This window comes from Macaca mulatta, chromosome 18 (genome assembly GCF_049350105.2).
Source record: "Macaca mulatta isolate MMU2019108-1 chromosome 18, T2T-MMU8v2.0, whole genome shotgun sequence".
Classification (NCBI taxonomy): Eukaryota; Metazoa; Chordata; class Mammalia; order Primates; family Cercopithecidae; genus Macaca; species Macaca mulatta.
In genome coordinates this window covers 18335372-18349202 of record NC_133423.1, presented here as the reverse complement: position 1 = coordinate 18349202, position 13831 = coordinate 18335372, and the positions used below count along the sequence as shown (strand labels likewise).

The 13831-nt window shown below is 41.9% G+C and overlaps 1 protein-coding gene across 3 annotated transcripts in view; it reads left to right on the top strand.

Annotated features, from left to right (window-relative positions):
• ZCCHC2 (zinc finger CCHC-type containing 2) overlaps nucleotides 1-13831 on the top strand; it is a 66103-nt gene that overhangs the window by 25941 nt on the left and 26331 nt on the right. For all 3 annotated transcript variants that reach the window (XR_013408276.1, XM_077975088.1, XM_015122147.3), the window contains exons 5-7: nucleotides 1922-2034; nucleotides 9921-10015; nucleotides 12928-13011. Coding sequence is in view for 2 of the 3 variants with exons in the window: in XM_077975088.1 (XP_077831214.1) it covers nucleotides 1922-2034; nucleotides 9921-10015; nucleotides 12928-13011 (292 nt within the window). In the remaining variant the exon portion in view is untranslated. The remainder of the gene's footprint in view (nucleotides 1-1921; nucleotides 2035-9920; nucleotides 10016-12927; nucleotides 13012-13831) is intronic.

Below are 13831 nucleotides of genomic sequence, written 5' to 3'. Positions count from 1 at the left end.
GTGAGAAAATTCAAAACACGTGACTAGAATATAAAAGACATGATTTTAAACTGTATGTATGTGTGTGTGTGTGTGTGTGTGTGTGTGTATATATATATATATATATACATTTTTTTTTTAAGCAAATGAGCCTTTCTTTAAGACTGCAAGTAGGCCCTGGAAGTTGAACATAAAAATCACTTGAAAATAAATCAGTTTGCACATGCTGATGACCACATACCTGCAGTCTGCCCAGCAACGTGAACAGTGTCACTGAACTGTGAATATTTATACGCTGTTGCCTTCAGCGTTCAGTACAACCATCAGTGATTTGGTGGTTGAAATAGACTTTTCACTGACACTGGTTTTCCTTGGCTGTGTACAGATATTCAGTATAAATTGTGTTTAAAATGGGTAGTAGGATATATGCCTGGTGCTGTTAAGTCTGTATTAAAATGCTAATATCAAAATATAAATATTGAAATGAGCGATTTCTTTGTTTGGAAAATGGAGGCCGGGTATGGCGGCTCACGCCTGTAATCCCAGCACTTTGGGAGACCACAGCTGGTGGATCATCTGAGGTCAGCAGTTCGAGACCAGCCTAACCAACATGGAAATCCCATTCTCTACTAAAAATACAAAAAAAAAATTAGCCAGGCGTGGTGGTGCACCTCTGTAATCCCAGGTACTCAGGAGGCTGAGGCAGGAGAATCACTTGAACCCAGAAGGCGGAGGTTGCAGTGAGCTGAGATCATGCCACTATACTGCAGTCTTGGTGACAGAGCAAAACTCTTATCTCAAAAAAAAAAAAAAAAAGATGGATAGATTCAGACCTTGTTTCTCCTGTTGATGGTCAGAGGGCATGATTTCCACAGTGGGTGTGTGGAATGCCGACAGAGCCTTCCATCTGACCAGAGGGACTTCATTCTGACAGGGCATCTTGATCTTGCAGTCTCCGGTGCCACAGTGAGGGGTGCTTTATGCTACCTTTGCTAAATTTCTCGTTTCTGAATTGACTAAAAATATTTACTTTTCATAAGAAAATTTGCTTTGGACTTCTCAGAGCTCAATATGTAAATCAACAATCAGTATATATTTTTGTATTCCTGTGGCTTCTCAGATACTGTTAATGGTTCTACTCTGTATTTTAGTGAAAATGCCAGTAATAGCACAGATTAGTTATGAAAAGTCAGATTTAAAACTTTGAATTTTTCAAAGACTTGAAAAGTTGGCTTATGAATAATCAATTTACTAGGATTTTTAAAAAGTAAACTGATTACATTTTGTTTAAAATCTAAAATTTTTCTTGGCCAAGTGTTGATTTTTTTGTGGTTTTCATTGATCTGATTGCCTCAATCATGTGAGGCACCTCCAGTGCGTGGTTTTTATATAAATAAGTAATATTGAGGGTTTCTCACCTGTCTCTCATATTCAGTTCTTTATTTGCTGCATAGCACTGGTGATCTGACATTGCCTGAGAGTGAAACATAAAACAGGAGGCACAAAAGTGCTAAGGGCAAAGGCGCAGATAACACTCCTTGGAATACTATTCCAGGGTAAAAATAGTACTAGCTATGCTGAACAGAAGAATCTTCACCTTAACTCGAGAACCTTAGCATGGGTGTCATTTCAGTGTGGCATGTGGAGCCAGAGTGTAAGGTCCATGCAGGCGTCCTCCTGTCCCAGGAACATGTTGAATGCTGTGGGTTGCCCTGCACTTGGGGGAGCCCTGAGGTACGATGAGAAGATGGTGCATTTCCCAGTAGGAAAGGTCTGTGCTGCTTCATTATGGGGTCAGGTGTTATGAAGATTTGGGAAACAAACTGCTTTTGGGAAAATAATGAGCAGGAGGTATTAGTCTTCATTTTATGCATCTGACTTGTAACATATTTACCAGTAAGTGAGAAACTTAACATTGGATATTGTGGTTTTTCTTTTCTAGCTTCCAAAGGAACTGTCTTCAGAGACTTTTGACAAGACCATCTTAAGAGCCCTGAATCAGGGTTCCTTGAAAAGGGAAGAACGGCGACATCCTGACCTAGAGCCCATCCTAAGGTAATGATTTACCTAACGCCTGTTTCAGCAGCATACAGACAGGACAAAGCGCCACTCCAAATGGGGTCTTCAGGTGGGGGAATCATAGAGATCTTTCTCTGGCGTACTTCTTAAAATGGACATGTTATCCTTGTGCTATATAGGTCTAGGCTCATAGTAAAAGATACCAAACTAGTTTTATCATTGTACTCTTTAGTTCTCTCATATCATAAAAGTTAGTTGCTTCTGAAATATGCAGATACTGAATAAAGCCTCTTATATTCTTTATAAAATACTTATTGAAAGAGGCCTTTGTCCAGGAGCTCCACTTTGAAGAGATGTTTTATTTAAGTTGTCAAGTGCGTGGGCTGGTGGGTGGGAGAGTGAAAGGCAGCCCTGCTTTCCAGCACCTGCTCTTCCTGGCCGTTGCTCTGTTGGAGCTTTGGTGCTGCCAGAGGTCAAGGTTTTGCCCACATGAGGTTGTTGGGCTTGTTGGGAAAGACCCGCTTAGATGAGATGATCTTGGATTAATTCCGGGAGCCTCCCATGTGCTCACAAAGGAAGAAATTGAAGACACAGGCGAGGCGTGTCGTTGGCGGCACAAGGGCCCTGTGGAGGCGGGATGAGTGTGGATGTAGGGAAATGTACTTGTTTCATGATGGGAAGTTGAGGGATCTTTTGCCCAATTAATGGCTTCTCTAAAGTAAGAGGTTTGCTTAAGAATGGGTAGATTGAGGGTGTGGGATCACATGCTTGAGAGTAGAGGGGATGTACATCATTGTGTGGAGATCTGGAGGACAACCTGCTGAAGGAAGTCAAGTGAGCTGGGCAAGGTGTGGAGTCCATTTGAGATTGAAGATCAATACGTTATCGTGGTATTGGTCTGTCCTGTTGTGTGAGCTATTTTTTAAATGTTTCCCGGCAGCTCAGGTCCAAGTGTCAGGAAAGCAAGTGGTTGTATGTATCCTGGATAAGGCTTTCTTGGATGTGACAGCAAGACAATGAGGCAAGGAAATTTGGGGAAAAATGTTCAGTTTTTAACAAATGATGGGCAGTTACAAGATCTAAGCTGGACTAGGAAGTGAAAATAGGTGAGTCTGCTAGAGTGGAATGAACTGTGCTTGGAAAACAGGTGCCATGGGAGTAATCGGGTAATTAAGCAGTGAGGGTCTCATTGGGATGAGAGCGAGGCAGCTGGGTGAGTGGATCTAGAGGTGACGGTGGAGGTCAGCGGATGGTTTTGGCAGTCGTGGCGCTCACCTCTCTGAGGGCTTCCCTGTAGGAGGGACATAAATTCAGGAATAATGGCCAAGGAAACATGCTGTTTTACTGGAAACTTGCAGTTATTAATAAATACATGACATAAAAAGCAGTGCTGGAGCCTATATGGCTTAGGTTCAGGGCATAAGTAAGACAGCCTATCATCTGCCTTCTAAACTTGAGGTGGCCCAGTTTGGGAAGCCGACTTCCCAAGGGAGAGCAGAGGTGTGTGTCATTGACTCTTGCGGCCCCCTCCTGAGCAGGGAATTGGGACCAGTGAGTATTCTCAGGATGTGCGAGGCTGAAAAGAAGGGGATGTTTGCTCCCCAGTGGAGACAAGCAGAAATCTGGGAGTGGGAGAGTATTTTCATTGTATGGCAAGATCTGGGGTGTGACAGTGGAAGTAAGATACTAGAAGAAGATAGGAATGTGAGGAAATTACTGGGGAAAAGGCGGCCAAAGAGCCTAGTGTCAGGTGGGTCACCCATGCAGACACCCATGTGGTCGTGTAGGCTCCCAGCATGACAGAAGATTTGGAATGGAGGAGACAGGCCAGGGCCAAAATTGAATATAAGCATGGAAGAGTGACCTAAAGGTTGGTGCGTGACATAGACTAGGTCCAGTTGACGCAGAGCGGCTGAGTGGCAGGTTGAGTCACGGTAGTGCAGGCGCATGAATGCTAGGAGGCTGTGGGGAAAGGATCAGCTTCCACGTGAGTGGCAGTGAGCACAGTTGGAGTCCAGGGGCTGGGCAGATTGTATCAGAAATAAGGAGATACAGGCTGCCTGCACAGAATCTGCATATTTGGGGAATCTCAAAGGGCACAGGGGAAAGATTGAGAGAAAGAGAGGGAGAGGGCCGGGTACAGTAGCTCACACCTGTAATCCCAGCACTTTGGGAGGCTGAGGCAGGAGGATCATTTGAGGCCAGGAGTTTGAGACCCGCCTGGGCATTATAATGAGACTCCGTTTCTACAAAAAATTTTACAAATTAGCCAGGTGTAGTGGCATGTGTAGGTCCAACTACTCAGGAGACTGAGATGAGAGGATCACTTGAGCCCAGGAGTTTGAGGCTGCAGTGAACTGTTAGTGCCACTGCACTCCATACTGGATGACAGAGCCAGACCCTGTCTCGGAAAAACCCTTGATGCCTGTGTGTTCTAGGAGATATGCTGAACTATGTGGTTCAGGTCTTAGTAATACCATTGACTGCATTCTTTGTACGACTATCATGTTTCAAAAGTCATTGCTGGCTCCCGTTCTCTTTTTCCTGTCCCTTCTGACCAGTTAAGTCCTAAAGCCATTCAGTGGGGCAGAGCAAGGTAGACAGCAGCATCAGAATAGGAGGATGTGCCCTGATGGACTGGAGAAGGGGACCTGTGTGGGGTGAGGAAGCCATTCTGTCATGGGCGATGGTGGTGGGAGGCCTGGCCCATGTCACAGAGCTCAAAGAGAGTGAGGAGGGCAGATGCGTGGAGCAATGGCCTAGCAGGCCATTGAAGCCTAGGCAGGGCCAGGAGGGCACCCGTCCAGGGGTTGGAAGGGAGCAGCAGCGACAGAGGAGAGAGCCTGTTGTAGGGGATTGGAGCAACTGTGTAAATATATTCAGGACAGTGAGAACCAGGTTTCTTTCTTTTGGAAAAGGGCGTTATCCTATGAAAAGCAACAAAACCACGTTGAACCCTGATCCCTAGAGTGTCTGATTGGAATTGAAGTCATTGGTGTGAACTCATGGTATCTAGTATATGCAGATACAGAAATAGATATGGGTGCATATGTGTGATTCATTGAAAGGGTCTGGAAGTAGCAACATCCCAGTAACAGTGGGCATACCTGTGCCCAGACCTTGACTTCTCTATGTGATTCTCCATTAAAAGGAACTAGAGCTCCTCTAAAAGGAACTAGAGTTCCTTGAAGGTTTGAAAAGCTGATTTCAGGGCTGGGGCAGGAAAAGTACAAGATGAGCCTGTGGTGCCAGAAAACACGGGTGTGCTCAAAGAATGATCCAGTTTTGTCAAAAGGACAGAGCCAGCTTGACGGGGCTTCTAGTGTCACATCTAGGGTAAATAGAACATCAGGACAAATAATAATAGTACATTGCATAAAATAGGAAACCGTGAGTCCATGTTGAAATAAATAATAAGTGAATAGGTTGAGTGTTTGAGGAATAGGATATTTACAGTATCAAAGTCCTTTCCCAGAATTTTTTTCACAGAATAATACTTCTTAATCGTAAAGGGAGAAGGAGTAACTTTAGAGTGGAGAAGCCTTGTCGTGCACCATTGTAATCAGCTGAAGTGAACTTATCAAAGGTGGGCAGTCAGCATCTCCTCCACGAGACAGGCTGCAGCAGAAGCACACAGCCCCACTGCTCTGTTCTTGCCAGGAATCTAATTGCAGGGAACCCTCAGACAAACCACCATGGACAGCATTCCAGAGTATACCTAGCCTGTCCTCTTAGGTGCGACAGCTGAGTGTGGTGCCAGATGCTGAACTGGATCTTTGATATGAAACGGGTCAATTGGCAAAACTTAAATGGGATCTGAGGAATAGAAAGTAAAAATTGGTCAGTGTTAATTTCCTGATTTTGATTGTAGGAGAACATAGGAAATACTGATGTCTTTCCAGGAGTTAGCCATTATATCAGGTATTTATGGTTTAGGAAAAAAGCCTTTGTACTGTGTTCGTAAGTTTGGGATTTTCAGAAGGAAAAAATTAACTATTTCTGGAAGGAGCCATTTTCAAAAAATGGCTCTTAGCTAGGACCCCAATTAAAAAGTAAGCGGCTGGGCACAGTGGTTCATGCCTGTAGTCACAGCCCTTTGGGAGGCCAAGACAGGAGGATTGTTTGAGGCCAACAGCCTAGGCAACATAGTGAAACCCCATCTCTACAAAAAAAAAAAAAGGTAAAAATTAGCCAGGTGTGGTGGTGCGCACCTGTAGTCCCAGCTACTCCAGAGGCTGAGGTGGGATGATCACCTGAGCCCAGGAGCTTGAGGCCGCAGTGAGCTGTGATTGCACCACTGGATTCCAGCCTGGGCAACAGAGTGAGACCCTGTCTCTTAAAAAAAACAAAGTATGTGTGTGACTTCTTGTTAAAGCTTTTAGGATTCTCCTCAGCTTTGATCATACTTGGCCTCTTGTGCATGTCTGTGTCTGTGTGTTTTAAGCGTTTTTAGTGTAAAGATGTTATTAAAGCTAATTTTGAAGAATGCAGAGGTGTGGACTGAGAAAATTTCCCAGTTTCCCATTCTCCAACTCTAACAGCTAAAGTAGTCTAACTTTTCCAAAATTTTCTGTGCACATAAATGCCCTTAGATTTATGTGTGTATATATGTATTTCGTTTACTATCCAAACGGAAGTATTTTATACATATTAGTACTTTTCTGCCACCTTTTTCTTTAAATATATTGGGACATGGTAACATCAATACATGTAAAAAGATGGCTGTTTTATTTGCTATGTAATATTCCTTTTTAGCTGAACTGTAATTAATCAGCATATTTTATGTCCATTTTAGTTGTTTCTAAATATTTTTAAACTACTACAGTGTACAGGTGTATGATTATTTAATTTTTTACTTTTTATTAATTTTTTTTTTTGAGACAGGACCTCGCTCTGTTGCCCAGGCTTATCTCAAACTCCTAGGCTCAAGCAGTCCTCTCCAGGTATATATTGTTAACACATATGGATACATTTATCTGTAAGATCAATTTATAGAAATATTTTAATTGGTCAAAAGTGACATGTATTTTTAACATGTAATATTTTCAAACTATTTCTAAAAAGGTAGCAGCACTTTATATCCTCTGAGGCCTCATACTTGTATCTCCCACCTGAGCAGACTCAAAACATTCTCAATTGCTCTTCTTCGCCCATCTCAGAAAGAAAGACAGTCTGATTTCAATTTGTGTTTGAGTAGCCTTTGCCGCCCCCTGTGAATGGCCTTTTCAGCCCTTTTCGTGCTTTATTGGTGTCACTGATTGGAAGAGTTACTTGTTAGATAAAGGAAAGAGCCCTGCTTGCGATTACTTCGTGACCATACAGGTGTTTTAAATTTTTATGTAGTCAGATTTATTGATCTTTTCTCTTGTGGTTTCAGGGTTTTGTGTCATGCCTAGAAAGACCTTTTCAAAGATATGTTTGAAAATATATCTGAAATATGTTTCAAAAAATATTTTTAAAATGTTTTCTTCTGATACTTCCTTTAAAAAAAAAATCTTGGATTCATTTGTAATTTTTTTGATGTAAGGAGTATGGTGGAGATTCGTATCTTTTCCCAAATGGCTCGCCTGTGGCCTCAACACCATTAATAGGATGTCAGGACACTTCCTTCTCAGTTTGTGGGTTTTAAATTAGTAGGTCATCCTTTGTGTCTCAGAAGTGTAGCAATTATAAAGGAGGGAGAAGAAAGGAAACTGAGCAATAGGAAGTGTTTGTAAGTGATGCAGATCTTGGTTGGCACAGGACACACTGCATTTAGTCTCAAATATGTTATAGGTTAGGAAAATGAAAATACGGCCTGAAATGTGCATTAGGGGTTGGATGATTTCTGTCATGTCAAAATGTAACCTTGTTTTTCTTATTGATTTGATTTATCAAGTAGTTTATGGCCACTTTGATTTTTTAATATCAGTATAATTGCCATCTTGTGGTTATTCATTAATGAGCCTTGACTTTAGTTTGTGTGCTGATTTCAGTCCCCTGCCTTTATCTCATTTGTGGTTTAAATGTAATACTCAGTGTTCCTGTAGTGGATGTGTACATAGGATTTGGAGTTATATCTGGGCTGTTCCTTGGGACTCAGGCCTTGAATTGAAGGTGTGCCTGTGCTTTTGACCGGTTGGTTTCTAACATGACTGGGTGTGGGTTCCACCACTGCCTTTGGATTTTAAAGTCAGCCTTAGGTAATATGTTCAGACCTGGAAATCTAGATTTGCTCCTGAATTCAGATCTCAGTTCTTTCATCTCTTAATTTCACCCATGTCTTCCTATTGAATGTTTACTTTTACATTAGAATACGAAGAAGCAATCTTGCATGATATACAAGGCAACTTTGGCCCATAAAGGTCATCTGTTGGTATCTGATTTTGTAATTAATCTGAATAATAGGTCAAAAACCTTGGGGGATAAATTAATTAAAATTTAAAATGAGCATTAAAAGTGTTCAAAACTAATAGAATGGGATTTGTACGTTAAGCACCTAAGTAGTAGGTAGGGTGACTGTTTATCTATGTGTACTATTTGATTCTCGTAACCATAAGAAATTGGAAGTTGAAAGGCTGTTTAGGGTGCTTCAGCTTATAAGTGATTGAACTGGTATTCAAATCCACAGTAAACTTTCTAGTAGATTCTGCTCTAATTGTATGTCCAAGAACCCTTTTACAGGTACCACTGTCGGGAAGACCTCCAGCTGGAGTCTCTTAATTACATAAATAAAATATGAGGAAAGCTGGGTTTCAGAGATAACTTTGACTCATGGCATGATACACATTCAACATGAATCATCAGTCAGTCATGCCTTAGGTTGTAGAATGTATGTATAATATATGATAACTACATAATTGACTGTTCCATATTTTCCAGGACTCTTAGCATCCCAAACTTCCCAACTTCCTACTTTGAGAGTGTGGGAATGTCCCTTAATAGTGCAGCCAAGGCCGGGCACGATGGCTCAAGCCTGTAATCCCAGCACTTTGGGAGGCCGAGACAGGTGGATCACGAGGTCAGGAGATCAAGACGGGGTGAAACCCCGTCTCTACTAAAAAATACAAAAAAACTAGCCGGGCGAGGTGGCGGGCGCCTGTAGTCCCAGCTACTCGGGAGGCTGAGGCAGGAGAATGATGTGAACCCGGGAGGCGGAGCTTGCAGTGAGCTGAGATCTGGCCACTGTATTCCAGCCTGGGCGACAGACCGAGACTCCGTCTCAAAAAAAAAACAAACAAAAAAAACAGTGCAGCCAGAGGCCAGGCTCGGTGGCTCATGCCTGTAACCCCAGCACTTTGGGAGGCTGAGGTGGGCAGATCACCAGAAGTCAGGAGTTTGAGACTAACCTGACAGACATGGTGAAACCCCATCTCTACTGAAAATACAAAATTAGCCAGGCATGGTGGCACATACCTGTAATCCCAGCTACTCGGGATGCTGAGACAGGAGAATCGCTTGAACCCGGGGAGGCGGAGGTGGCAGTGAGCTGAGATCGTGCCATTGCACTCCATCCTGCGCAAAAAGAGCAAAACTCAGTCTCAAAAAAAAAAAAAAAATAGTACAGCCAAATGAGGAGAACACCACCTGTGAAGAAGAGTAAAGAAATTGCAGTTGTTTTTCTGAACAGAAGGGTGGCTGTTGGACCACTTGGGCAAAGGCTGGAATTAATACATTTTTGGGCCAGAATTGAAACCTTACCATTAGATTATACAAAATTATAAATGCACCTATTTTGTCAATTCTTGCAAATGAGTTTTGTTAAATGTTACTGATTTCTTGTCATAGGAAATACATTAGAAAATAATACTCTTTTCTACAGGAAAAATATTTTTCCATACCTGAATTAAACTGCCACTTAAGTCTGCTTTATAATTGAAACTGAGCTTCTTGTGGATTAACATTACCTGAAATTAACAAATCTCTCTTCTTTTTATATGCAGGCAGCTATTTTCAAGTTCATCACAAGCTTTTCTACAGAGTCAGAAAGTACACAGCTTCTTTCAGTCCATATCATCAGACTCCCTACACAGTCTCAGTAAGCATCCTCTGTCCCTCTGTGGAAGTCTTTTTTCTTTGTTGGATTTTATTGCTTTACCATGTCATTTTTTGTAGGTTTGTCACTTTAGTTAAAGTTAAGGAATAGTGACATACAATTATTTGTCATTTTTAATGAGTTTTACACTGCAGTTTTAAAGAAAGTCATGTATAAAAGCTAATATAACAGAGCAGACTGATTCCAAGGTAAGGTCTGAGTCTCTCTAGACTTTGGGGTGTGGCCAGTCCTTCATTTCCTGGGCAGGAACTGTCCCGTTACTGGCTGGAGACCTTACAGTGCCACGTGCTGGTGTATGATCTAGTCTGTCTTCCTCCTGTCACCTGTTTCCAGTTGACCTTTCCAGCCGATCAGACAGAAAACATTAGCCCTATTCTTCTCACTCTGCCTCTTTGTTTTCATCACGGAAAGGACAACCCATGCCAGACAAAGGATGTCTTCCTTTATGTCCCTTCCTTACCATCCCCTTGTTTACAGTTAGGCCTTTCTTTCATGCAAGGACTATTAAAGGTAAACCCTCACTCTTCTCAGATTCTAGTTTCCCACTCTAATGTATCCCTGGATTATCACAAGGATAAATGTGTTAAATTCCTGGTTGGTCTGAAATTCAGGCCCCACTGTGACCTTCCAGGAGCTTCCTTCTGCTCCCTGTGCTCTGTCTCCCAGCACGCCCAGCCATTGCCTGTCCTGTGTCTTTGCTCGTTTGTACCTTTACTTAAACATCCATCCTTTTGTCGTAGTCTGTTAAAATCACACCTGTTTTAAGGCCCATCTGAAACATCACCTCTTCCATGAAGCTTTGCTAGTTTTTCTTATGTTCCGTATGTTGAGTTTTGCCCTCTTGTTTCAGCTTTCACCGCTGTCTGCCTTGTGTTTAATTTTCTACACATCTACTTCAGCCTCCCTTTTACAAATATTTTGTCAGTAACATTGGCGTGTCCTTTAGCAGAATTTCTGCTGAACTTCAGGCATAGCTACTATGGCAGGGAACATTTTTCTTTTTTAAAACTGTCCCTCTGCTTTCAACAGAGTCATATTTTCCTGTATTTAAAGGGGAAAGAAAAACACATATTTCCTCAATTTGAGGTGGGAGAAAAAGAGGTTAAAGAATAGTATGATTCAAAAAACTAGCCGGGCGAGGTGGCGGGCGCCTGTAGTCCCAGCTACTCGGGAGGCTGAGGCAGGAGAATGGCATAAACCCGGGAGGCGGAGCTTGCAGTGAGCTGAGATCCAGCCACTACACTCCAGCCCGGGCGACAGAGCGAGACTCCGTCTCAAAAAAAAAAAAAAAAAAAAAAAAAGAATAGTATGATTGAGTGTTATATAGGCTAACCTTTAAAGTTTCTCTGAGTGTGTTAAATGCTAACGTAATTATCAGTCAGAATTAAAAATGTGACTCTTTATGACTAGTTGACCAAGACACAATGCACAACTCCAGGGTTAAATTTATGTCTGAATGATAGCAACAGCATTTATTAAGAGAATCCTGATCATTCTGGAGCTATGTAGATTTAACCATCAGTGAGTGCTTTTCCCTGAGCCAAATGTGAGTGCTTTGTTTTGAACATGTATCAGTAGCATCAGTTTAATTTCAAAAAGGCATTGAATTGAGCACAAAGTTAAACTTTCAGTTCAGATGAACAGGCTGCTCAGGAAAACTCACCCAAGTGAGGAGTTCATATATAAGTAATAAACTCATCTTGAGGGCGTGGTAGTGTTTAAATTACATAAGCAGTGCTAAAGAGGTTGGTGGATTTTGTTTCAAGTTTGTAAAATTAAAACACTGTATGAAAGTACAGAACTTGAGATTGTGGGAAATCTTGTCAGCCTAAAGTTCATGCATATCTGAGTTGTTTCACTAGTGAATACACTGTTTTCAAGGCTCATTTGCATACACTGTTGGGTTTTTTTTTTTTTAATTGACAGCTTTACCTTTTTATTCTCTGGGTCAGAGAGCATCACTCCATATCCTGAAAACTAGCGCTGAAAACGAAACAATGCTAAAGTCCTGAATGAGTTAAGATGTTGAACTGTGGAGTCCTTCTGGCCTGTGTTTTAATGGGGAAGTAATCCAAAATGTGTTGCATGGGCCAGTGCTGGTCCATAAATTGCTGGTTACTGTTCTGTAACACGAGAACAGAAATTGAGAGCAGACACTGAGAGATTAACAATTTGACAGTGCCACAGTATTTTATTGTATTTTACAAAAGTAACGATCCACAGCAAACTGAAGATTTAAAAAAAATAAAAACTGAATCTTTACCACACCACAGATGTTTAAGAGGCACATTTCTACTTTATTTGCTCATTTTCTCATGAGCACACTGGGGCTGACAGATATGAAATGACTTGCCCCGGTCAGTCGCTCTTCAGGGAACAGCTGGCTCCTTGATCACGGTTCCCACTCATAGTCTAGTGCTTTGGGCAGTGTCAGCTTGCCTTCTCACTAGTAGCCGTGTTTTCTTTTTTTTTTTTTTTTTTTTTTTTTGGAGACGGAGTCTTGCTCTGTCGCCCAGGCTAGAGTGCAGTGGCCGGATCTCAGCTCACTGCAAGCTCCGCCTCCCGGGTCTACGCCATTCTCCTGCCTCAGCCTCCTGAGTAGCTGGGACTATAGGCGCCCGCCACCTCGCCCGGCTAGTTTTTTTGTATTTTTTAGTAGAGACGGGGTTTCACTGTGTTAGCCAGGATGGTCTCGATCTCCTGACCTCGTGATCCGCCCGTCTCGGCCTCCCAAAGTGCTGGGATTACAGGCTTGAGCCACCGCGCCCGGCGTAGCCGTGTTTTCTTCACCACTCACCCCCCATTCATTTTCCTTAGGTAAAAAAAAATTATTATATTTGTTTTCTTTATTTTAATTTTCCTGAAAAGTTAATAGTATTGAATACTTCCTGCAGATAACTTACAATCCTCTCTGAAGACTTCTAAGATATTAGAACACTTAAAAGAAGACAGCTCTGAAGCTTCAAGTCAAGAAGAAGGTAAATGTAGCTTCACTAGAGTAAATCATTCTGCCTGCTGATAGCACATGGATAGAACAGTTAAGGAGTGGAGAAATTGACATATGGGAATTGCAGTGTGACAGAGGTTGCATTACAAATAAGTGGAGAAAGAATAGACCGTTCAATAAATGGTGTTGGCACAGTTGATTTTCCATATGAAAAAACAGGTATAATTAGATTCCCAATTACATCATGCAGAAGACATTCAAGTGAGTAACAACTTATATGTAAAATGTAAAATTTAAATTTTTAAATGTTAATTTGGGAGGAGAAGCCTTTCTTGAACAAAGTAGAGCATGACCACAGTAGAGATCTTACTAAATTAGAGCTTCCATGTGGCAAAAGGAACCATACAGCCAGGAGACAATCCATAGATTGGGAGATGTTTGCAAGATACTTATAGATAAGACTATATCCGGACTATGGAAGGATCTTCCTAAAAAGTCAATAAGACAATCAGCCCAACAGAAATATAGGTGAAAGACATAAACAGGTGATTCTGAGATGAGGAAACCTAAACAGCTATTACATAGTGTGCAGCCTCACTGGTATCAGGAAAATGCAGATGGAAACAGGTGTCATCTCACGCTCAGCAGATTGACAAAACATTTTGGAGTCTGACATCAAGCATATGAAGCAGTGGGAACTCTCAGGCACTGCTGATGGGGTTATAAATTGACACAACTATTTTGGACAGAAATTTGGTGCTGTGTAGTGAAGTTGGAGATAATTATATGCTGCTGTCCAGCAATTCTGCATCTATGAAAATTGTTACACACCTGCAAAAGGGGACATGGGC